The sequence below is a fragment of the Colletotrichum godetiae genome, assembly GCF_030913485.1.
Source record: "Colletotrichum godetiae strain CBS 193.32 chromosome Unknown BDP55scaffold_3, whole genome shotgun sequence".
NCBI classification, from domain to species: domain Eukaryota; kingdom Fungi; phylum Ascomycota; class Sordariomycetes; order Glomerellales; family Glomerellaceae; genus Colletotrichum; species Colletotrichum godetiae.
The window spans coordinates 188,637-212,902 of NW_026851251.1; the positions used below are offsets into that span (position 1 = coordinate 188,637).

At 52.6% G+C, this 24,266-nt stretch overlaps 7 protein-coding genes across 7 annotated transcripts; 3 read left to right on the plus strand and 4 right to left on the minus strand.

The window, feature by feature from the left end:
* Positions 1-4,038: 4,038 nt before the first annotated feature.
* BDP55DRAFT_203169 (uncharacterized protein) lies at positions 4,039-5,818 on the plus strand. Its single transcript, XM_060565949.1, has 2 exons — positions 4,039-4,195; positions 5,078-5,818. The coding sequence occupies exons 1-2, from the start codon at positions 4,144-4,146 to the stop codon at positions 5,530-5,532; spliced, it is 507 nt and encodes a 168-aa protein (XP_060435439.1). The 5' UTR covers positions 4,039-4,143; the 3' UTR covers positions 5,533-5,818.
* Positions 5,819-5,979: 161 nt separating this feature from the next.
* BDP55DRAFT_626391 (DASH complex subunit Ask1) lies at positions 5,980-7,501 on the minus strand (the record flags this gene model as incomplete). Its single annotated transcript, XM_060571624.1, has 4 exons — positions 5,980-6,104; positions 6,161-7,166; positions 7,239-7,345; positions 7,414-7,501. 4 exons carry the CDS (start codon positions 7,499-7,501, stop codon positions 5,980-5,982), a joined length of 1,326 nt encoding a protein of 441 aa, XP_060435440.1.
* Positions 7,502-7,789: 288 nt separating this feature from the next.
* Positions 7,790-11,056, minus strand: BDP55DRAFT_599681 (Spc97/Spc98 family protein). The gene is made up of 2 exons (XM_060571037.1): positions 10,725-11,056; positions 7,790-10,665 (listed from the first exon to the last, which is right to left on the minus strand). The coding sequence occupies exons 1-2, from the start codon at positions 10,843-10,845 to the stop codon at positions 7,925-7,927; spliced, it is 2,862 nt and encodes a 953-aa protein (XP_060435441.1). The 5' UTR covers positions 10,846-11,056; the 3' UTR covers positions 7,790-7,924.
* Positions 11,057-11,091: 35 nt separating this feature from the next.
* Positions 11,092-12,746, plus strand: BDP55DRAFT_203288 (chromatin modification-related protein EAF7-domain-containing protein). The gene is made up of 2 exons (XM_060565950.1): positions 11,092-11,594; positions 11,646-12,746. The coding sequence occupies exons 1-2, from the start codon at positions 11,375-11,377 to the stop codon at positions 12,599-12,601; spliced, it is 1,176 nt and encodes a 391-aa protein (XP_060435442.1). The 5' UTR covers positions 11,092-11,374; the 3' UTR covers positions 12,602-12,746.
* On the minus strand, positions 12,747-14,791 carry BDP55DRAFT_203289 (uncharacterized protein). Its single transcript, XM_060565951.1, has one exon. It carries the CDS (start codon positions 14,592-14,594, stop codon positions 12,891-12,893), a length of 1,704 nt encoding a protein of 567 aa, XP_060435443.1. The 5' UTR covers positions 14,595-14,791; the 3' UTR covers positions 12,747-12,890.
* A 166-nt stretch (positions 14,792-14,957) lies between these two features.
* BDP55DRAFT_571634 (P-loop containing nucleoside triphosphate hydrolase protein) lies at positions 14,958-17,411 on the plus strand. The gene is made up of 2 exons (XM_060570748.1): positions 14,958-15,331; positions 15,380-17,411. The coding sequence occupies exons 1-2, from the start codon at positions 15,092-15,094 to the stop codon at positions 17,153-17,155; spliced, it is 2,016 nt and encodes a 671-aa protein (XP_060435444.1). The 5' UTR covers positions 14,958-15,091; the 3' UTR covers positions 17,156-17,411.
* Positions 17,412-18,479: 1,068 nt separating this feature from the next.
* Positions 18,480-21,672, minus strand: BDP55DRAFT_541553 (KH domain-containing protein; the record flags this gene model as incomplete). The annotated part of the gene is made up of 6 exons (XM_060568228.1): positions 18,480-19,292; positions 19,348-19,545; positions 19,599-20,276; positions 20,330-20,791; positions 20,848-21,117; positions 21,178-21,672. The coding sequence occupies 6 exons, from the start codon at positions 21,670-21,672 to the stop codon at positions 18,480-18,482; spliced, it is 2,916 nt and encodes a 971-aa protein (XP_060435445.1).
* Between the last annotated feature and the right edge of the window lie 2,594 nt (positions 21,673-24,266).

Here is a 24,266-nt window from a genome sequence, read left to right on the forward strand (position 1 = left end):
TCGCCATGTGCTCGGATGGCCGGTAAGTGGAATGTCCGCCCGCCTATCATCCAACATCAAACGAAATGACAATTTTGTTCCTTCTGGCTCTGTCTTGCTTAACTAGCCGGGATATAATCTGCTGGCGCATAGCTGATAGTGCAACCAGATGAGCTAGTGTCAAAAATTTGTTGGGTCCAACTCATTCACCTGCTTTTACCAAGCAACCAAAGGTACCTACCTAGTCGTTGCTTCGTTTCGTTTAGGGGGAAAGAGGGCCGCATTGCTTGCATTGCCCATCCACCAAGCAGGCAAGGGCAGTTCGTCTCCGAGCTTTCACACGCACATAATAATCGGCCCAGCACCACATCTCGGGCCTGTGGGCTGTGACACGCCGCTTTGTCAATGTCTATGGACATCTGGGCATTCGAATGACCTTTCGCCTACCCTTATTGGATGCCCATTGCCTGTCTCGGCCGCCGTCAATGGAGCGCGAAAAGACCGAATGGCGCAAGATCCGGACGTGGGGTTGGTTCATGACCCTGAATCCAGCACATCACGCAGCGATGCGAAATTGAAGCTGTCATGGGCCAATCTTTCTATTGCTCCTGTCCACGTATTCGTATTCATACAAACAGCACTCATTCTCGGATTAGACAAAGGAGCCGCGGGTTTGTTTGACGGCATGGCAGTTAGTCTCTTCTTTTCCTTTCTTCTTTGTCTATTTTCTCTTCTGGTCCCCTATGCTGAGTCTTGGTAAACTGACCGATGTATCCGTACACTGAGCGCTATTCGGCCAAGTCGAGAAAGCCATCATGTCCAATTAGCTCGAGTCCCATGGTCAACTCAACTGTCAGTGTCACCATGTGTTCCCTAACCCACCCGAGCAAACCAACGCCAGCAACGCAGCCAAGATGGATGGCGCCAAGCAAAGTACCGGCTACAAGCGTCTACTTGTGCCCTCCACGGAATTGTGGCGTCTGTCGGTGACTTGACCACACTCGACTCGATACTGTGAAAGTGCGTACGGTACATACCAATGCACTCTCGGTGGGCAACCTTCCCGGCCGGGGGTCCAGCGACGTTTCATAAAACACGCAGACGAGAATGCACAAATCGTCCCAAGAGGAAATTCTCTTCCGCTCAACCATCATGACCAGACAATTTCTCATTTTGGAGCATAAAGCAACGAGTTGTGCAAATGCGACCCTCCACCGTCTGACAGTAGCGGGAGCTCATCAATTGGCCAATCCATCAGGGACGGCAGCTACCCCTGACCTGTGCGATCTGGACGGCCCGGCCAATCAAACCGTCTGATCTCTTTTCGGCCTCCGTCTCTCGACCGTCTTTTAGTCACGTGATAACACGAATACGAGAGTGCCCCTCCATCCATCATTCCCGTCCCGCTGATAAGAAGTCAAATCCAGGCTCCGATTAAGACATGGCGGGGTAATGCCTGATCAGCCCGTCGCAGCGCCCGGCCACCGCCTTTGCTGCGGCGTCTCAAGCGTCGCTCTAGCTTCTAGACCGCTTTGCAGAACGTCATGACGCTCTTTTTTTTTTTCCTCTCTTGCTCCGTACCTTACCAAAAGTGAGGCTCTGATTAAGGTTTGTGGAGCGCCTGTCGTCTGACTGACACAGACCACATTTCTATCATGGCGGGACTCGACTTTCTCACTAAAAGCAGTCAGTTCCATCATCGTTGTTTGCTTTTAGTATACTTGGTCCGTTGCTCATTATTTGTTCCTCGAGTGATATTGCTCCGTACTTGTCCCAGTCATTATTCTCGTCTGTCTCAACTAACCTGGACATCTCGACAGTGTGGCACTAGTTCTCTAGGCTTCCTCAAACCAACAACGAATTTTAGGCCCTTAGGAGGGCGTATTTAGATGGAGACTATTCCCAAGTTTTAACATATTGCTCCGATCGAACTTTCAGCATTATCGCTTAACTACACCATATTAAATGAGAGGACTCAAGCATAACACCCACTCTCCATGAGCTACGAAGCTGAGAGTCTGGTCCATTAAGCGGACTATTCTCCAGTTCACTTTGTATCTTTCACTGACTCTCACTTGGCGGTGATCCACCTAGGGCTCTATTGGCCACGATAGGATGGACCTCGAAGTATACCATCATGCTCTAGCTTCGAAACGCGGGTTCGGAAGGCTAGAGAATGCTCAAGTCATTGCGTTGAGACTGGCCAGAAGTAGTTTGTAATGTGCCTACCGCGGACGACCAGCCCACCTTCTGAAGAGAATGTACAATCGGCCCTTCCCTTGAAGTATGTATCTCCAGGCGTATGTATCCATGATGTCGAAGCGCGATTCGAAGTCATGATATTGCAGATTGAATGAGGTAGCTCACACATAGGTCTCGACTGCTGTATTCAAGGCCCGTACGGCGGGGATATGTGTAACAGCTATCCGCTGAACTTTGCAGCATTCGTATATTCTACCATCAATATACATTTCCATAGGGTTGGATTTGGAGTGAATATAGCGCAACTCCAGCTTGTCTGGTTTTCTTTATGACATGAAGGTTATGCTTGCTGGATCGACATCTAAGGGCCGCTCATTTCAGAGTCTCTCATTTTAGAGTCGCTCATGATAATCAATTGCAGTCGCAGACGGGATGTCTGAAGTGAATCTACTCCCATCTCTTCACCATGCAGGTCCATCAATCCCTCTCTGCGTCTGCCGCGTGTGCTGATGAGAAACAGACCAAACCTCACCTTGCAGGGAAGTGAAGATTCATTGAGACGTGGTTCCCGTCATATCAAGTAGAGTTTTCAACGCCTCGTGCTCCAAATCTTACTTGCATCGTCAACGAACGAGAAGGAGAGTCTGGGGTGGATGGGAAGAGCAGTCAGCGTCTCCCCATACCGCGACACTGCGTTACCTTGATCCTTCGATAGGTTTCAAGAGTGAAGTTTCACGAGGAGCGGCTGACGGAGGTGCCCATTCCAGAGCCGGGCTTGACGATGTAATATCTGAACAAAGGTGCATGTCGGACCACGCGATAAGACGGAACAGTTGTAATAAGCTAAACAGATACTAGGAACGAGTTTTCAAACTGTAGCAAACAGAGTTTAATTAGATGCTATGTTGACGTAGCCAAAGTACCAAAGTCTATCAACGAATTGCGCGTCACATTGGGTGTAAGAATGTAGAGCCTACTCCGCAGCCAACCAGCCACGCGGCCTTCGTCAGGGATCTGCTGATGGCAGAATACAATCCAAACAACGACATTGCGTAGTCGCCTACGAAACAAGTACCGTAGACGAATTAGCCCGCCATCAAGATTAAGCTTGTTTTTAGCCGAGAACAACAAAGTTCTTGGGTCCAGTGCCGAAAGTTTTCACGTCGCGAGCCCGGTTCTTTGGACGATCAACGCCCGTTCACTGAGGTAGTCGACGGGACTGCCATCTGATCTTTCCCCTTACGATTACAGACACAGCCGAATCATCTCTGCCTTTAGACCAGTACGAGTCCCGTTCGTAGTATACAAAAAATTCGGGTGAGACTCACGGCTCGTCGGCGAGCTTCTTCGCGACGCCGACGAAAAAGAACACAGCAGGCTCGTCTTGCCAATTGGGCGAGTCGGTACCGGCGCCGATCAATCTGCCAAGCGGGCTTTCGTTCGCCCGGGAATAGAGAGTGGGGCCCGTTGATTCGAGGTTGCCGAAAACTGGGAATGCAAGGCGGGTGGGGGATAGGTGACTCGGAGTGAGTCAGCCCGGATATGAGCGGGCATGCAAGCTTGCTAGGTACGCCAAAAAACCAAGGTCGTGTAAGTGAGATTACGCAGCGCCAGGAGAGAAAATTTTGCAGTGAAAAAGCATACGGTGATTGGGTGAAGAAGACGGGAGATAACCCTCTCACCGCGAGCTTGTCACTGCTGAACGTACCCCCAAAGGAGGCCAAACACTGCCGGAGGGCTGTAGTACAGTAAAATCAGGCATTCACCCTCAGCCCCCTCCAAGGCTCCAACATCCAAGTCGGAGTAAGATACGGCCGACTCTGACTCCCATGACACCACACATGGCATTCAAGATGAACCAACCACAATCGTTACAAATACACTTGATACATTTTCGTTGCCGTGTATGTACCGCTGGAGCCTGAGAAAGCTGTTGCGCGAATCTAGGCACAGCAGGCTTGGATGAGGGGCTCTTCGTCAGGCAGACATGCCCGTCAGCAAGTCCATACCGGAGGTAAGATAGCTCACTTGGACCTCCACGAGAAGACGTATGACACTTCCATCAAACTCCATATTTACAGAGTACACATACGCAAACGCACCATCCGGCGCATCTTTACACCGGGGCGCTTACCTTATCCCCGGCCTTCCTTCACCCCTGATTAGCCCCCAAGATGATCGATCTCCAGGGAGCTATCCTGTACGTTCGCCCGGTAAAGCTTACACGGAATTCTGGAGCATACGCACCCCTTCGGTATGGGATCACAAAAGCCTCCTCCAAGATTCGCATCCGTGACTCTAATGAGGCTGGCAAGCTTGCGTTTGAGGCTGCATGAGGCACAGTAGGCCTGCATGGTGTAATGACTCACCCGGTTTGTTCTGACTATCTTACCGGACAACGTCTATTCGTTCCTGTATTGCATTTGCTCTGTGACCCCTGTATGCGAATGCCGCCCCGGATGTTCTGTCGTAGGCTTACCCGCTACTTTGGAACCGTTTCCCTACAATACCTCCGGCCGGCAGGCTTGCGGGCGGGCGGGCCACGCGTGACTCCCTCTCCTGCGGCTTTCCCTGGCTCCACACCTCCGAACTGCAATGGGTCCCCCATCGACGACTACGACTACCGATGACGGGTGTGTCGAGACGCGCAGCCGGGGGCTGTGGTACCTGGTTCCCAAGATCCATACTGCACATCTCAAATTCCAAGGTTGGTGTAAGTAAGGTAAGTCATGTAAAGTACTGTACTCCAAAGTCTCAATTACAAACCCTAGAGATGGACTTGGTATAAGTAGGGCCTCTTCGTTCTCGTCCTCAGGTTTGTCTTTTAGATCATCCTCATCATCGAAGCAAATCAACCCATCCAAACTACCAAGCAAAACTTAACCCCGATATCAAGATCACTTTGTCCAATCCAAAGCTTTATCTGAATCAAACCACCTCACCATAACAACCTCACCCAACCCAATACAAACCCAAACAACCAAAGCAGCAATGTCCGGAATGCACTCCACCTTCTCCAGCTCCATCACCGGCGACAGCCGCCACAGCTACGCTCTTCTCTCCGCGATACAACAGGGCTCAAAAGCTTCGAGCTCCTCCTCCTCCGCCTCCCCCTACCAAAAGGATACCGATATCGCCTCAATCTCGAGCTTCGGCAGCTCCGCTTCCCTTCTCAAGAGCAAACTGAACAAGCACTCCGGCGCAACAAAATCATCATCACCCTCCTCGTCATCATCATCTAAAAAGTCTTCGTCTCTGATTTCCCGCCAACGGGCCGCCGAGGACGCGAATACTCAAATCATGAACTCGCAGGCCGCATTCTGGCCCTCGTCTATTCGCCACGACCTGTAAGGAGCCATTCTGGCAACAGCACCATCTCATTAGGAAGGTTCGATTACGATGAAACCAAATCAGAAAGCGGCGGCGGCAAAGAAACTGTCATGTTTCGAGGGGGTGGCGCCGCCATGTTTATATGATGGAAATTACAGGAGTTATGGGAGTTGGGTTCTTACACATTAGACGGCCGTGCTGAAATAGCGGCCATTCGGATGGAGTCTTCCTGGATAAAATTGTTCCTTACGATGTTTGAGGTCTTCGACATCAGAAATTGCTGAAACATTCGGTTTCCTATTTATGTATGCTCAGATTAAGAGGACTAAAGATCGAAAGCGAGGATCAGAATGAAAGGGTTTCATTTATGTAACCAAGGGTATCTTGTCTATTAGTAAGGCAGCCTTTAATATTCTCGTGGCAGACGACTTCTCCGTTGCCGATCTCTATTAAAAGATTTCAAGAGAATCAAAAACTCTCATTGAGAATGTCCTCGTTCATTTTGACCATCGTAGGACTGTACTCTGAGCTCTCCGGCTCGGCGCCCGCTGTGAGTAGAATGTCATCGACAATGCGCTTGCTTGCCTCGCGAGCTAGTAAATGTTGTCAGTAAATGGGTCATTCACTGCAGAAACAGAAAACCACTCACCAGGAGTCTGAAGCAGTTTCGACGGGGGGAGCGCAAACTGGATAGTCTTGGGCGGACTCATACCGCCATACAGCGCATGACCCTCATCACTGTCGCTCTCCCAGTCAATCTCATATTTTTGTTTGTCGAACCTGGCGCCGAGATCCGTAGTCGTGTCATCATCGTCGTAGTTGCCTTTGGTAGCAAACACATCTTTGGTCTTCCTCGCACCGCCCGGTGTCTGCACGCTCACGCCCGGAGTCCGTGGTCCCGCAGATGCAGTCGCGGCAGCAAGACGCTGTCGGGCATTGCTCTTGATAGGAGACATAAACGCCTCGCTACGTAGCTTTGGAACGGCCATCACGGGTGACGACATGGGTGAGTCCTGCTGCCATGCAGGTACGTTTTCCTTTTCCTTGTTCTTGTCATCACGCTTTAGCGGCGAGACGCGGTAAGCGGGACCCTTGTGAGGTGTGGCCTGGATGCGGAACGTCTTGTCAAGCATGCGGTGCATGAGCGGGTCCTTGTGACTCTGCTGCTGCTGCTGCGGCGGCGCGAACGAGGAGCGCGGCGTCATGGACATGTCTGGAAGACGGGCCGTATGCTGCGCAAAGAGGACAGTCGAGTCCTCTTCAAGTCCAAGATCCTCGTTCTCGTCGTCTTCCTCGTGTGGCGCAGGTGGTTCGCCTCTCAGCTCGCGCTTGAGTGCCTCGTAGGGGGATTCGAGGTTCGAAAACTGCGGCTTCATCGTCTTTGTCCTGGGAGGCCGAGGTGTGCTGCCAGTGAGGTCGTTATCGTCGAGTACAGAATCGTCTGCGCGGAAGGTAGAGTCGGCTGTCGAAACTATGGTCATGTCTTCTTCGCCTTCGGGGCGTTGTTGTTGGGGTGTGCGGGTGTAGTCGACGGTAGTGTCTTCTTGAACAGTCGACTCCTCGGTTGCGCCGGTCTCACCATCCCCATTGTTAGCGTTCTCCTCGTACCCGGAGAGGGAAACGTTGGCAGAGGCCTCGAAGAACTGCTTCCAGAACTGCAAGTTCGGTGTGTCAGTGATGCTGGACTACCAACCCATCAGAAGGGTACCCGAAGAAGTATTACGCACCTTGGACGCATCCCAAACATTTCGCGAATGCTCGCCGTATTGCTCTACAATGGGCAAGATGTTCGTGGTAACGATGCGGTGTGCCTTGCTAAAGTTGTGGTCGATCTCTGGGGAATAAATAGGTCAGCCGATTGAACATAGACAGAGCAGGTGCTCTTTGAACCGGAGTGTTTACCTTGGAGTGTCAATGTGATAGACTGCTCCAATTTCTCCAACTCTTCTGTGAGAGTAAGATTCCGCGCGGAGAGGCCAGGACGAGCCATGGTGTTAGTGTTTCCGGCGGTTGTTGAGCTTGAAGGTCGCAATAGAAGAGCTTAGTTTGTTTTGTTCAAGTGCACGGTTTCGTCCAAACGAGGGAAGTAAATCAACAAACGCGGGCAGGTGGGACACGCGATGCGGGGCACTGCCAGGGAGGTCGGGGCCGGGGCATCACTTTGGCGGGGCAAGCCACCGCCCTTCCATCTTCCGCACATGTTTGGCCTCGGGGCCAGTCGTCATTCTAAATGCTTAGGATCAGAGCTCAATCGAATAGCCCTATTATCGGTGCATCAGTAGAAAGTGACTCATCAGACGCCGTAGGCGAGACTAACGTAATTCAAAGACAGTGGCTGGCATTGATCTAATGGACGCCCGGGGTATCTAATCTGTTCATCAACGCAATGATCCAACCGTCCCTCATCAAACGATCATGCCTTGGAGTAATAGCCAGACATGTCTAGCTTCAGAACAAGCTGAGCAATGGGATTTCCCTCCAGTGAATCAACTCTTCCCGAGGTCAATTTCTCTCCAGCGGTATCCTTCATTCCATAATCTCCCTTTTCACTCAGGCCCTTGCAGACCGCCAGAAAAACCTCGACATTCCGCTTAAACGTCTTGTACAGACCCTTCGCAGTGGCGTCTTCTTGACCTCCAGATTTCCTTCCAGCGGTCTTGCGTCTTGAGTATTGGGCAAACTTCAACACGACTTGGAAAATGTCGTCTAGAAGCTTGAGCACAGGCTGTTGCCGCTTGCGTAAAAGTAATGCCAGCATGATTCGATCAAGCACCTGAGAATGGTGTTCTCTTAAGCGGTCGGGGCTAAGTACTGAGCCTGACAGCGTGCTGTGGTATTCGGCTCTGAGATCGACCTCGATTTGACTCAGGAGTTGTTCAAATGCCTGCCACGGCATTTCGATGCCAATGTCAAAGATGTAGGAACTGAGGCTCGATACAAAGTGACGAGCTTCGAAGCAGAAGCGGATGGATACGTCATCGACATCCCGCCAGCCCGACTCCCTAGCCGTGACATCGCGGAAGATGCGGTTCACTGTGTACTGCATCCGCAGCACTCGAAGTAGCAGTTTAAAAACCCGATCATACTGCACTAGAATTACAGGGGTGATGATAGCCCCCAGAGCTGCTGGTGGCTTGTAGGATAGCCGGAGAAAGTCCAGGGCCTCCAGTCCGGTTGGATCCATGCATTTGTCGATTTCCTCATTCGAAAGACTCCGGACTCCGAAACTAAGATCCCCAGGGAGTTCACTCTTTTCGCCATCCCGAGATCTTGAGCCTTCGTGAAGAGGTCCCTCATAGCTTTCAGTCAAGACCCCCATCAGGGCTAAGCGTAACTCAGAGCTAGCGGGCGGCCAAGTGTCTCTGCCGCTTAAACGTAGTCCCATGACTCCGCCTTGGTGTGCAAGACCAGACTGTCTTTCTGCTGTCTCGAGATCTGGGTCGAATAGGGCATGGGATAAGCGGCTACAGAAAAATCCGTTGCCCAGTAACTGAAACTCTTTTTGTAACTTCAGATGCTCACGCAGGTTGTGAGATGCGAAGAGCAGTTTTAGACTCTCCCTGCCCACGACTCTGGATTGCGCAGATATGATGGACCCGAACGAGAGGATCGGAAGTAATGACCAGTGCGGTGTGAACTCGGTCCCGGCACTCGCGATCTCGGTCGTGACGTCCGACAAGCGCTCCCTGATGATGATACCTAGCAGGTCTTCTGACGTCGAGTCGGCAATGGGTTTAGCAAAGTCCTGGATAGACAAGGCTAATTTACTTTGCAGCTGATTCTCATCCAGGCCAAAGAGTTGCAGTTGGTACGTAGTTGAATTCCCCATCGGCCAAGCAGGTGCCGCTGTTTCGGCAGATTCCTGTGGAGAAAAGTTCTTGATGGCTTCCAGAAGCGCGCTTTCGTATGATAGGATCATGCCCTCCAATTGCACGACCGAGTTCCAGTCAAAAAGCCACTCGACCGTCGGGGGTTGACTTGAAGAGATAGTGCTCTCATGTGCCAAAGGATGTCCAGGGTGATTTGACCTTATGAAACGAAGGTTTCGTCCAACCTCAAATAGAGATTTGACGACGTCTTCCGGCATAAAGCTAGGTATTCGCTTCGCATCAAGGCGGAAGTCAACCTCATCGACCTCGTCACCGAAATCGTCCACATAGGTTTCGGATTCCACCTTGACGAAGCCTTTTTGTCTTCCAATTTCGTGCTTGCTCAGAGGCACGCCGATTTCACGACGTGTGCCGATCCACTCCTCGACGAGCTCAATCCAGGGTTTGGATACTCGCCGGAGGACTTCTCGCATCATATCTCTGAGATGGGTCTCGGCGTACTCGGCAGACTGAGCCTGCTGGAACACGATGACAAAGACATCTTCATCCAGATGACCTCGTCGAATCTTTGACAACAAAGACTCAAACTGGCGCAAGGTAGTGTATATATGCGCGACGAGCGATTGAACTTGGAGAATCGATCGTGGGTGTTGATGATGCAAGGCGACACTGCCCTGAATAACCAAGAGGGCCTTGTCCACAGCGCTCGCCAAAGCAACGCGGCATGGAGTCGGGTTCTTCAAATATGTACTGTCGACAAACTTGCGAAGTTGACGGTATGTATTCCCACACTTGAGACATGAACGCTGAACTTCCTGAACGGCCTTGCCCGAATATGCTGGTATCCTGATCTGGGGTAAGGCTGGCTTGAAGGTTTCATGCACATCTTGCCAGGAGAAGAATACCGAGTCTCTTCCAAGAGCCAAAGCTAGAAGGGCATTGCAGTATGTCTCGGCTTCCACCACGGTGAAGCCAGCACCTCCAATGTGTAGAGGATCTTCTTTAAGCCCAATCAAGGCATCAAATGCTCCAGGCCCAGCCTCCGTTATGAACAACGGCTTTGTCGAGAGAATGTCAGAAGACTGGAAGCTTTCCCAGGTCTTGTACTCTGGTTGCTTCGCAGCGGGCTCGTCAAACCCTAACCAGAAATCGATCGCTTCCGTCTCTTCCTTTGCCGCGGGTTCTTCAAACGTAAATTCGAGGTTCTCAGTCGTGTTCGGCTCCTCCTGCTGCTCCTGCTGCGGCGCAGGATCTATGGCAGGGAGGGTGAAGAGTTCGCCAGGTTGAGAATCGGGAGGTTTGCATAAAGAAGGCAATTCATTATCTGGACATAACATTGGTCAGTAAAGCGACCAGGAGCCTCTTGAGTTCGAGGGACCATACCTGTTAAGTCGAGGGCAAAGAAGCCAGTATCGGCTCTGGGCAATTGGTTTTCTAGCCATTTGGACGGCTCTCGGAAGTCTGGAATCGCAAAGACGTTCGAAAGACCATCTTCTTCAAACATGGTTGTGCCGACGGTAGTATTGCGACGTCAAACATTGGTGTAGACGGATATGGGGCGCAAAGCCTGCAATCAGTGACATCGCATCTTTGAGGATTCAGGTTCCATATGACGTTTCTCTCAGGCACTTTTGGGGACAAAGGTAGAGGGGCGGCTAGGGGCCCCCGCGACGCGACTGGCGCGTCACACTTTCAGGCACAACCTGGAACCCCTGCATGTCTCTCTGTCCGGTTCTGATCATCCCCGCAGGTTCGGCTCCTGGCGTCTGAAAAGCCTAAGACTCAAAAGGTACCTACCTACCCTGCTATGTCGGCCACGCAGGAAAGTATGTGGAACCAATCGAGAGCTCTCACTGCCTCAACCCGCTCGAGCTCTCAGATAATACGGAAGCTTCTTTTTTCAACCTTTCCAGTGCCAGAGTATTTGGTCGACAGCCCTGCCGCCTCCATATCATCACCGAGCATCACATCTACACACGCCAAACCCCAAGGAACGCCATCTCTGTTTATTTACGCTGCTGGCCCTCGCTGCCATGCCTCCCAAAAAGAAGATGCGCAGCAGCGTTTCTGCTGTCGCAACGCCAACACCAGCCCGCGACGATGATGCCATGGATGTCGATACCCCAGCTGCAGACACTCCTGTGGCGAGTGCGCCTCCGATAAAGCCTTCTGCGGATGAGTGGCCGAATAATCTGTGGACCGACGATCAACTTTCATCACTCTACAAAGGAGTCATCCGGTGGAAACCAGCGGGTTAGTTGATCGGCCTTGGAAAGCCAATTGAATCTGACGGTCGAATCGTAGGCATGCACAAACACTTCAGAATGATTGCTATCAGCGAGCACTTGCGGAATCACGGTATTGATCCCGACTTCTACACCCACACACGCATACCCCATATCTGGACGAAGCTTCGTACCTTGTACGATCTTAAGACGATCGACCAGCGAGAAGACTTTTACGACGCCCAAGAAGATGACAACTACGACGACCGATTCAAAGAGTTCTCTCTTCCATACGACGAGTTCGACGATATGATGATGGAGCGCCGCCTCGCCGATGCCAGCGAACCTCCAACCTCACCACCCGAATTCGAGCTCACGCCGCCACCGCCCTCTCCCGGTGGTAGCAACGCTGGCGGAAACACCAGACGGAGAAAGCGCGCTTCCACAATTACGAAGACTCGCGCTAGCACCGTCGAAGATACGGAAGACGCTGGCACAGACACTGCATCGCCGCCTCCAAAATCGGCGCGGGTGGCCAGGAGTCAAAAGAGGGCCGCTGGCAAGGCTAAAGCCGAGAAAGCTGAGAAGGTCGAAGAGCCAGAAAAGCCAAAGAAATCCGGGAAGCCAGAAAAGGCAGAGAAACCCAAAAAGGGCGGCAAAGCTGGCAAGGCTGAAAAGGCCGACTCGACGAACTCGGAAGATGACGATGATGACGACGACGAGAACTCGGGCGGGGATGAGGACGGCTCGGACTCGAATGAAGAAGAGCAAGATGATCGCAATGAGGGCGAAGACGGTGAAGATGGAGACGAAGGAGACGAGGAAGAGGAAGGTGAGGGGAGCAACTCTGGTGATGGTAGCGGCTCTGGTGATGCCGGCGACTCTGGTGGCTCTGGAGATTCCGATGAGGGAGACGAAGAGGAAGAAGAAAGCGCCGAGGACAGCGGGACACCGGTATCGCGTTCAACAAGAGGGGCTGCTCGAGGTCGTGGCAGAGGCAGAGGCCGAAGTAGAGGACGGGGTCGGGGACGTTAGTAACGAGGCCGGGTGCGTTAGCATGAGTCGACTGCTACTTGACCCACGAAAGCAAACAATCTGGCGGCTGTCCATCCAGGCCTAGTGGGATAAAGATACCCGTCGCGATCTGCGACTTAAAGAATGTTCCACTCGGCACGAGCGTTGTCTTCAGATAGGCCTCGTCCTATGTCCCACACAATAGCATAGGCTAGCAAGAATGGTTTTGGCATTTGGGTGAAAAAAGTAGATAAGATCCAAGTATATGGGTATCAAGGACAAGAACCAAACTCAACTACTAAACTAGGGATCAGGCTTTCTTGTCCTGGAGCTGAGACGTGCCGAGCATTTCCCACTCACTGTGATACACCAACTTCTCCCTCCACCGCCGTCCGACATCGTAGAGGTCCTCCACCCCCCTTGCTACCTGTCTAGTAGGCTCTGCGGTCTGCGTCGTGATCACAGGCTCTGGGGGTTGTCGCTGCAGGAGCCGCCACATGTCCGACTCGCACTCGCGGCTCGCCTTTGCATCTTCAGCCTCTGCGTACGCTTCCTGCGCCAGCTCATTCCTAATTCTGTTCTTCAAGGCTTCTCTCGTACGGTGTGTCTCGGGGAAGTCATAGGCGGAGTAGACGAGTACCTCCTTGGCCTCCTCGACGACCTCGCGTTCTGCGTCGTCCATGATTGCAGGCGCCTCATCACTGGATCCTTCAGAGACGGAGTCCTCATCGTCCGCTGAGTCCGACATTTCGTCTTTCTCGAATTTGATCTGCGGCGTCGGGGAGGTTTCGCCGGTAATAGGGGACCCGGGGAAATTCGTTCCGCTCCGTAGGATGTTCTCCACGCGGTCGTATGACATTGGCTCCTCGTCCTCGTCATCCCCAACATCTTCAGCATCATCATCATAGACGTCGAGTCGTAGCCTCCGCGCACATGTCGTCCAGAACTTGTCGCTGTTCTGCTTCATCCCCAACGACGCAACTGCCGCCTCGACATCCTTGCGTCTGACCAGGTTCCTCGTGGATGGTTCAACGTGCTTCTTGGCCCGTATCCGGGATCGCGCAATAAACAGTGTAGTGAGGATAATCTTCTCGGTGACAGAGACGAGAAGAGAGTGGAAATCCTGCAGCGCCGTCGCCCTGATCGTCGGCGGCTCCTCACTGACGTACTGCCAGTTATTCTCGGCGTTGGATGCGTTCATGAAGATGCGTTCGGAGAGGCGAAGGAAGCTCTTCATCCGAAGGACCTCGGTGAATGCCAGCCCATGATCGCTTGCCAACGTCGGGTCCTTTTCCAGGCCGTGGTCGCCTTCGATTCGTTTCGCGAGCTCCAGGTTGATATTCCAGCACTCACCCCACTTCTTCTGTTCGACAATCTCCTCGTGCCGTTCTTGGCGGAAAGAGAGCGCGTCGGCCGCTGCGTCGAGCGCGTGGCAGCATAGCGGACTGATTTCGACGGCTGCAGGGTAGTCTGCTAAATGTATTGGCTTGTTGGCTCCGTCCTGCTCCTTGTCCCTTCCCTCGACGGCCGCTTGCAGGAGAAGAATGTACTGGCGGACTTCAATTTCACTCTTGGTCTGGATCTTGGCCGAGATACCCGGTAAGTCGTCCTTGCCGAGTCTTGAGAGGGCTTCGAAGAAGAGCTTCTTCTCGTATGAGGTCCAAGTCGTCAGGCCAATCTGCGAAGGTGGCATATCATCGTCTCCTCCAACAATCGTCTGATGGACGACATCTTGAATTTCCTCATTCAAGAGATCCAAGTAGTTGTTGTTGAAGATGCCTTTGTGACGCTTGAGAACTGGCTCCACGATCTCATTTTGCGCCCGTCGCTTGTGGCTTGAGCAGCCTTCGTCTGTGCCATTTTCATCGTCGCCAGACGATACGACGGAATAAGCAGAATGCGATCTCTGGTGTTGGGTTATTTGCCGCTTTGGTGACTTTTCGAGGTCCTCGAGGTCATGGTCTCCTAGGTCCTCCTGATTTGGCAAATAATCGTCTTCCGGCTCCATGCTCATTTCCGTCTGAAACTCTGAAGTCGACGATTCGGCCTAGGCGGTGTGTCGCGTACATGTTGTGATGAGAGCACCAGAATAAAATTGTTGCCTCATAAGAAGCCGAGTTTCGCGTATTGAATTCCAGGCTTGGTGGATGTAATGGGTGGCTGCCTCTTGGATATGAGGTTTGTTGGTTTGGTATGAGATGAACGCTGCCTCCATATTGTGAAATTGAAGATTTCCCAGCATTGGGAACCACAAGTTTCCCATAGCGTGACTCTAACAGGCACGTGCCTAAAAGTCTGCTGCGAGTGTTACCAGGAAACTTCGAGTACATTTGGGCAAGTACCATCTAAGGCCTGTGGAGACAACATTCGGCGGTCGATTGGAGCAACTGCTCGTCCCTTGCCTTCCTGCACACCCAAGTTTCCGCAACAGCGACCCTCAAATACACTTATTACCTTACTTGGACATCCTTTTTCTTCTTCAAGTTCTTGTAGGATGGAGACCATTGCATCATGATACCCTTTGTCTCACGGAAGCTTTTGGCACCTTCCTTTACTGTAAATGAATTGAGACTTCCCATTCTTGTTAAATCCCCTGTTAAGAGACATCTTCCCTATGCTAGGGTACAATTTGCGAGCTCTCAGATAGAACTGAGAGACTATCAAGAAGAATGCATTCAATCTGTCCTACAGTCTCTCAAAGATGGACACAAGAGACTAGGAATCTCGCTGGCTACCGGTAGCGGCAAGACGGTTAGCCTCTGTGACGCAGTGTTGATGACTATAGACTAACAATCCCAGGTCATCTTCACCCAACTGATTCAAAGAGTTCAGCCGAGGGAAACCATCGCCACTCAGACTCTCATCCTCGCCCACAGGAGGGAACTTGTCGAGCAGGCGGCAAGGCACTGCACCAATGCATACCCCGATAGCACCGTAGAGATTGAGATGGGCTCCATGCATGCCTCTGGCACCGCAGACATTACCATTGCCAGCCTGCAGAGCATCACGTCTGGGGACCGACTCAACAAGTTCGACCCGCAAAGATTTAAGCTGGTTCTCGTCGACGAGGCGCATCACATTGTAGCTCCAGGTTATATGCGAGTACTGGGTCACTTTGGACTCGACAGTAAAAAAGTGAACTCGCCGTCTTTGGTGGGCGTTTCTGCCACCTTTTCTCGATTCGACGGCCTCAAGTTGGGCGCCGCGATTGACCAGATCGTCTATCACAAGGATTATGTTGACATGATCGGAGACAAGTGGCTCTCGGATGTCATGTTCACCACCGTCGAATCGACAGCAGACTTATCTAGGGTCAAAAATGGTGCCAATGGCGATTTCCAGCCGGGAGAACTGTCAAGGGCCGTTAATACGGACCAGATCAACGAAATCACCGTACGGAGCTGGCTGGCCAAGGCATCCGATCGGAAGTCGACTCTGGTCTTCTGCGTAGACCTTGCGCACGTCGCTGGTCTGACGCAGACGTTCCGCAAACACGGCTACGACGCAAGGTTCGTAACGGGAGACACGCACAAAGTCGAGAGAGCTAAGACCCTTGAGGATTTCCGCAGTGGAAAGTTTCCTGTGCTCGTGAACTGCGGAGTCTTCACGGAAGGAACCGATATCCCAAACATCGACTGCGTCATTCTTGCTCGTCCGACACGATCTCGGAATCTTCTGGTGCAGATGATCGGTAGAGGTATGAGGTTACACAAGGGAAAGTCCGACTGCCATATCATCGACATGGTTTCCAGTCTCCAAACCGGTATCGTGAGTGCGCCGACGCTTTTCGGTCTGGATCCGAGCGAGATCGTTAGCGAAGCGACTACGGCCGACATGGAGGAGATTAAGGGCAGGAAAGAAGCAGAGAAGCTCCGACAGGACCACGCTTACTCTGATGCTTCTGCACCTGAAGCTACTGCACCCACCAAGTCGGTGACTTTCACCGACTACGACTCCGTCTTTGATCTGATTCAGGACACATCCGGCGAGCAGCACATTCGGGCGATAAGCCAGTACGCGTGGGTTCAGGTTGGCCAAGATAAATACGTCCTCTGCGCGCCCAACGGATCCTACATCCGACTCTTCAAAGTAGACGCTAAAACGAAGTTCGACGACGACGACGGCGGCGACAAAGAGCAGCTCCTCTGGCAAGCCGTCGAAGTCCGCACCCTGCCCTCAGGCGTCGCCAAATCCCCCTTCGCCGCGCCCCGCGAGCTCCTCCAAGCCGCAACCTTCGCCGACGCGGTCCACGGCAGCGACAACTACGTCTCCAACTCGGAACTCTACCCCCACACATTCGTCCAACGCTGGCAACGCTGGCGCAAGGGCCCGCCGACGCCGGGACAGCTCGACTTTCTCAACAAGCTCCGGCCTAAGGAGGAGCCCCTGACGGCCGCCAACGTCGACAAGGGTAAGGCGATGGATATGATTACCAAGATCAGGCACGGTGCCAAAGGCCGTTTCGCGAGCTTGAAGACGGAGAAGCGGCGCGTCCAGCGGTCTCACGATAAAAAGGCACAGATGGAGGCGCGTGCGCGGCAGGAGAAGGTCTCGGTTGGTCCTATCTCTTCTTGATTGTATGCCTATGGGTTGTGAGGTTGGAGATTGAGTCTATTGCTTCTACATGGGGCATTTCTTTTCGCTATGGGATTTGAGGGGACATCTCTCTTGCCCAGGGGTTTGAGGGGTGTCGATGTTGTAAGACCACGGCTTTTGGAGGTCAGCCTTTTGAGACTATTCTAGTGTGCATGTCTAAATCATAGAGACTTGCAAGGGAGCGGTTGTAAGATAGGAGAAACCTGTACAGCATTTTTGAAAGCATCTGTAACTTGGGTCTATGTTATTCAAGATGTGAAGCTACATTTCAGAGGCCATTACCAGACACACTTTGCCAGCAAGAAGAACGGCCTCAGGGGGGTTAAAGGGGCTCGCAAGACACCTGGTTGTGGATTCGGTCTCGAGGTTGAACCGTTACATTCGTTCTTTGCTGGTCGAACGCAACTAATCGATCCGAATATCGACTTTCGTTGTCCACCAAGTCGAGATGATAGAGCTCCACCGAGTTTCCATTCCTCCTAACCGGCAAGTAAGATTCTCCCAGCCCCCGTTGCCTGTATTGATCACACATCACACTGGAAAAGGACAGTGGTTTGAATGACCATGGGTATCGTTGCGTTTCAAGGTCAAACTAAAAAAAAAGGCCTGCAGGTATCCATATAGTTCCGTCGTCATCTCCCGCTTGCAGTTCAGTCAGCCGCTGAATCTTGCGTCATACTGGCCTGCCGCCATAACAATTTTCCCTTTCACCGCCTGGCGGACTTGCTGAGCCAACCCACACCCAGAGAGTATAACTACCTATTTCCATCTTTTCCCAATTGACAATCCATGCTGACCTCGAGGTCTCGTATGCCCCTATATTTCAGCCCCTTTGGCGGCAGAGACAAATGTTGTGCGGGGCGTGATCTATATTGAATAGATCTGTAGAGGTTTGCGGGACCTGGCCGCTGGACTATCAGAATCGAGTTATGGGCGAAACCATGTGACCCCTCGACCTTTCGCTTTTTCGATTCCCCTGTGACCGTAATCATCAGGAGCGCTGAATGCATAAACAAACAAAGCCAAACCGCAAACAAGGTATCTTTTCTTTTTTGTCCTCCGCCTTTCGACTTCGGGGGTATAAAGAGTGGACGTGAACACGTGCGATAGCGACTATCGAAACCCGCAAGACTCTGAGACTAAATCAACTAAAATAAAGTACGGTTAAAGCAATAGCAACAAAGCAAGCAAAACAATAACTTCGGCCGACCGATGCATCGGAAGCAACGTTCCGGGGGTATTGTACGCCAGGGTATATCCAGCCGGGGTATTTTGCACGTAGTAGATTTTCTAAGACGGGAATCTAACGGAAAGGTCCGATGGGACCGGGGTATCCAGAATTCGTAGAATGAGACGTAGAAGGGCGCCCGCTGTCGCCGGACGCTCGAGTGCTGTGACGTGGCGTAACGTCACCAGGTTGGGGAATGGTCAGTTTATCGGAACCATTTCCAATGGGGCGGTGGGCCCATGGGTTGTCGTCGTCTGGAAGATTAACGCCGCTATCGTTCCAGGGGTTTCTGTCCGCATTGAAGCTGCGGGTAGACTCGATCGAAATAAGGGAAGACTTGGACACATTGCTAGATCCCTTGAAAAAGTTGGCGTGGGTCGAGTGAGAGCTGTTCTTGCGGCGGTCCAAGAAGGACGAGATGGAGGTCATGCTGCCAGGCTTGCGGAGACGGTCGAAGATCGTGCCTCGCTCGCGAGCAACCTCTCCCTCGAAGGCCGCCTTGGTTGGGGAATCGGCAGCGATGGTGGCCGGAGCATGCTGAAGAAGCTTCGAGTCAAAGTACTGAAGCGAGTCTTCGAAAGAATCGGACTTCGGCCGAGGGATCGAACCCTTCAAAATGGTCACCTCAACGCCAGCAGTGGCGAATTGAGCAAGAAGGAAGTCAATGGCGTCACGCAGGCCGCCGGCATTGTTGCGAGTAAACGTCCAGCGCAAGGCGAGAGCCGGCAAGCCATCCTCAGAATCGGCATCCTGATGGACGGTGACCTCAACTTCATACTGCGTCTTCAGTTTCGGAACAAGGTCGTGAGCGAAGCTGGGCGACTCGAGGAACTTGATGAACTCTGGGGTACGGGTGAGAACCAACTCGTGGTTGTCAGGAACCATGCCCTGGCCAGAGTCAGTATAAAATATTCAACAGCAAAAGGCCGATCGGAGGTCATACCAAGAATTCATCGACACAATGAGGCACCTGCCACTGTGGACCAGTCACAGTGACCTCATCGCTAGCCTGCTCAGTGCTCGGGAACACGATCTTGCAGTTGTACTTGCCCTCAAGCTCGTCAATCTCGCCGAGGCGAGCCAAAAGCTGACGATGATACAGGCGGTCAACGTTGACGATCTGCGAGGTGTACTCGGAGTCCTGTAGCAAGTCGATTAGCGTGGCAATTCGGGTGATTGAACCGGTCAACTTACGGCTCTGTCGACCATTTCCAGAATCTCGTTCTTGACAGCATCGAGATTCTGGGCGTTCCTTGCAGGAGTACGGCAAATGACGTTGTCGACCTTGACATCGTCATCCTCACGACCCATTCCTCCGCGGTCCATAGCGTTGGAGAACTTGACAAACACAGAGTGCTTCTTCATGATGCGCTGGATATGCTGTCCTCCAATGCCAATGATTCGCTTGTGGTACTGATCAGGAACGTGGAAGGAGATGGAAGCAGGCATCTCCTGTTCGACAAGTGTTAGGCCCTGCTTCATCGAGTCGTAGCTGGCAGCCATGACATCAATGTTGAAGTTGTACTCGTTGAAGCCGTCGAATATGATCTGTACACTGCTTTGACCCATGATTTTGTTGATTTTGCCATTCTTCTTGCCGCTCACAAATTCCTTGTGCTCATTGGCAAGTTCAATCTTGACTCGGATTTGGTACTGGGACTGGACAAGAAATTTGATCTCAGACATGACCATCAAGGCGGCCTTTACAGCATCATCGGAACCGGTGATTGAGAAGTTCATCTTGTCGAAAGACAGGTCGGCATCCGAGTTGGCACAAACATCACCAAGCATGGTTCTGACGTCAGCGGGGTTCGGAAGCTGGCGACTGTCGGGCTGTTGGATCCACCAAGCTGCGCTGTAGAATTGTCCAGCCTATGATAGATTGTTAGATTTGGGCGGTCGTCTGGTTCTCCTGCACAACTTACCAAGGCCATGACCTCGCGGACGGTGCGCTCAACATGCAGTCCTTCGCTTCCCTGGACACGAACCATATTGCGCTGGCTTGCCAGAGGAGGGAACAAGATGTAGGTGCCATTGGCTTCAAGGATCTTCCGAACCTTGTCAAGACGGGTGAGCAAGACGCTGTCAATTTTGGCGGGCGAGATAGTGACATCCTTCATGTACAGGCGGATGCGGGAAACAGTCTCGTGGAGCTTCTGCTTGGCAAGTTCAATAGCCTGAGGGCTCTCGCCCGTGATGAAGATGTCTGTAGGGTCACGACGGCTTGCACCGGGCGGGCAGTATCGGTACATCTGAGAGAAGGGAGGCGGGAAGTAGATGGCAGTACCAGTCGAGGACTCAATGAGCTTAATGTTCTTCCGGTGGCGGCCGCACACAAGTTGGTGAATCGACAGGTCAAGCTTGGTGGCATCGACAACTCGGCCGAGCTACAATGCGGTTAGCGAGGTGAGACAGAATCATGCCGTTGATTGGCCAGGCTTACCAGAGTGTCAATTTGGATGAGCACACGGGCCTTTGCATGCTCGACGGAGAGGATATCACCATAGATGGCTACTCGCCATCTTTGATCAACGCGCATCTCGGCGTCACCCGTCATGCCATCAACCACGGGTGTCAATTTGGGACCCAGCAAGAAAATGTCGACCCCGCAATACTTGGAGATGTAATCCAAGGTGTCCGTCACTTGCTGCTTCAACGCACCGGCGGTCAGGTCACAGACGAGGTGGCCCTCGACATCAACAGTCGTACAACGCTAGATTGACACAGGTTAATCCACGGTCCAACGCCCTTTTCCGTATTTGTAAAAACCTACCAGGACAGTCTGGTTGTCGTTCAAAATCGTCTCCCTGCTCTTGTTGACCATTTCCGGAGTTCCCGACAGGCAAACAGTGGTGACCTGCTGTCCCTTTGCATTCTTGGGTGTCGTCGAGATGACATGAGCCTCGATCTGGAAAGGCCCGCTGGTGATGTCCTTGCAGACCTTGCGCAAGTTGGCAAGATTCTGGGTATGAACGGGCAGCTCGTGAACCTGGACGTCATCGGCAACTTCCTCGGGGTGGGTCCAGCGCAGGACAGCATCGTCGGTAGCGTGAAGGATGTCCTCAGTATTGGGACCGGCGAGGTCAGAGGCGAATGGCACATTGAAGGAGTAGTGAATGATCGGTGTCGGAGCATCGAGAGGCTGGGGCGAGCTTATTGAAGCAGGCTGTTGAGGAACTGTATCTCTTCTCGGGTTCATGGGGTTCATGGGCATGTTGGGACGACCCATTCCGAAGTTGGGGCTCATCCTCTCGGACCAGTGACGCATGTTCGCCAGTTTGTTCATATTGCGAGCTCGCAAAGACAGTCGTGGGGACAGGGAGGGGAGGAGGCCACGAAACCGGACCACGAACAACAATTGAGGGTATCGAAACACACGAAGGGGGCAGGGCAAAGGAGAAAAAAGGAAAAGGGGGGATGAAGAAAAAAAAGAAGAGGTGTCGCTTCTCGAAGCTCTCTCTCAGACTCGGTGAAGGGTCTGCAGAGAGAAGATTGCTGGAGAGAAGAAGATGTGTAGGATGGGTGTGTGAGAGTGGAAGAACTCAAGAGAAGAGGAGTCGAGAGATTCAGAATGCAGCGAAAGATGGTCATAGGTGCCCGTGGTGGTCAAGGCCGCACTGCGGCAGGCCCAGGCCAGACCAAGCAAGGCATGGCATGCTATGGCAAGGTGGTCCGGCCACTCCCAGTTCCCCGTCCCAGTCCCAGTCCCAGTCCTAGGTCAGGGCCCCAGTTTTACGGCCAACCAGCCAGTCCCTCGACTTTTAGTGGTGTGTGGCCCCTCTCCTAACAGGACACCAGAGGCTCCTCCTCCTCCTCCTCCTCCTCCTCCTCAGTCCCAGATGTTCCCCCGTCCCAGTATTAGGTACATGTAAAGGTACATCCGCGGTCGCGCTAATGTCGCGGTAACGCGAGGTATCTTGCCATATCCACTCTGTCTTGGGCCCACGGACACCGGACACTGGCACACACTGGGGCCCCTGTTGAACTGAGAGTGGCCAGTGGTGGTGACTGCCCGGGCTCGACTCCCTTCAGGCGAGGGGCCACTAAACTTTCCCCCAGCGAAACCACCAAACCATCCACACAGCCCACCAGCCAGGGCACATCACCTCACACCTCAGTCACAAGATAGATTGAGCGCAGATCGGGTCCAGCAGGACCCTTAACTAAGTTCACCTCGGGCTTTTCGTGTCCTGGACGGATACCATACGGATGCTGTAGGTACTCGAGGATGGCTTGGCTGTGGCTCAGGTTCTGGACAGTTCCCAACATGGTATGTTGAGGGGCAGTGGAAGAAGCACAAGGTTACTACCTACCACCGCCGAAGAATACTCAGACTCATAAGATGCCGTCAGCATACCATTTGCTGGTCACACACAGATTTATGTTTCTTACTGCACTCAACAGCCCTCAGGTACTCTACATTGTGTAGGTACTTATCCTCAACCAAGTCTTCCTAAGGTACCTCCGGCAGGTAGGATAGTGACACCCTTGAGCGATGTACCCACATACGGCACACCCTTGCATTTGGGGTGCGCTCACTCACAGCGGCCGCAGTCCACTGGGCTGTTGCCGCGACGTACCTGGTAAAGTGCGTGACAGGGCACAGGGCAGGGACTGTCAAAGTTGGGTGGGCCGATGCCGTCGGGGCCCGGCCAAACCGACGGGATGTCGCTATGAGCGGCTTCTACTGCGGAAAGGAACCTCACCTCTGTTAGTGCAGCCCTGCCTCAGCTTCCTTGCACATCCTCCACTTCTCCTCATTCCACCCTCTTCCACCACCAAGACCAAGGGATTCCGACAGAAATAATGGCGTACAGAGTAAATGTTATATGTATCCAATCCAGGTCCAACATCACATTTCGCAGCTTCATATTACCACAGTGTATTACATCATGGCAATACCTTCAAACTAAACGACCACTCGCCGATGAGCCGAGCGTTGGGGAATTGCAAATGCCAAGGTGTGACCCGGCTCCTTACCTCCGTCCGCCGTCCTCCGCTACCTTAGCTCGCCAGGTATGTGCGTTGCCGGCGAAGCATCGGAGCGTTTAGTGGTCGATGATTGAAAGCGCGACATTGCAATATGAGAAGCACGTTCATCTTGCGGCAGCTAAACAATAAAGCTTGCCTGCTCGGCTGAATACCAAACCGTCGTCGTGCATGTACGGAGTACCTACACACGGTCTGTATGCCGCGCGCCGAGTACCAATCCAAAGGCACATATCAGAGACATACAGACCTGCTTAACACGCGCAAGAGGGAGGTTCCGGCTAGGAGCTTGCCGTCCCGCATCGCAACGCAAAGAAGGGAACCTGGGCAACTCACCCTCAATAAGCAGGAGAGTAACAACAACGCGTAAACGACCGTGACGAGAAAGGACACGACTTACAACATGTATGTCGGATATTCATTTGCAAGCACCTAGGACCCCGAAGCTAGTCCACCAGGACACGTACGAGCAATAGGGCTGTGTCCAGCTTTCCCATCTCTTTTGGGTCTGTGTCCGGTAAGCCATATCCGATGTCCGGTGATGTCTTTTGACTGTCTACCTGACCTTCAGGTGAGATTCCCATATTCTCAAACCCTGTCCAGGTATACTAACAGGCTCACCTTGGCCCTGGAAGCAAATAAGCTCACGTACCTGATATGCAGAGAGCAAGCAGTGAAGACTAAGCAGCCAATATCGCAATCTCCCCATCCTTAAGCACAGCCTCAGGGGGACTCCCAACTGACGTATTGCCCCAACCGCTCGGAGACAACAAGGGTTCCGAAGCCGCCACTTACAGGCCAGCATAATTCATGTTAGCAGTTGATGATTCTTGAGAAAGAGAAACAGATGAGCAGAAATGCTTGAGGAAACGG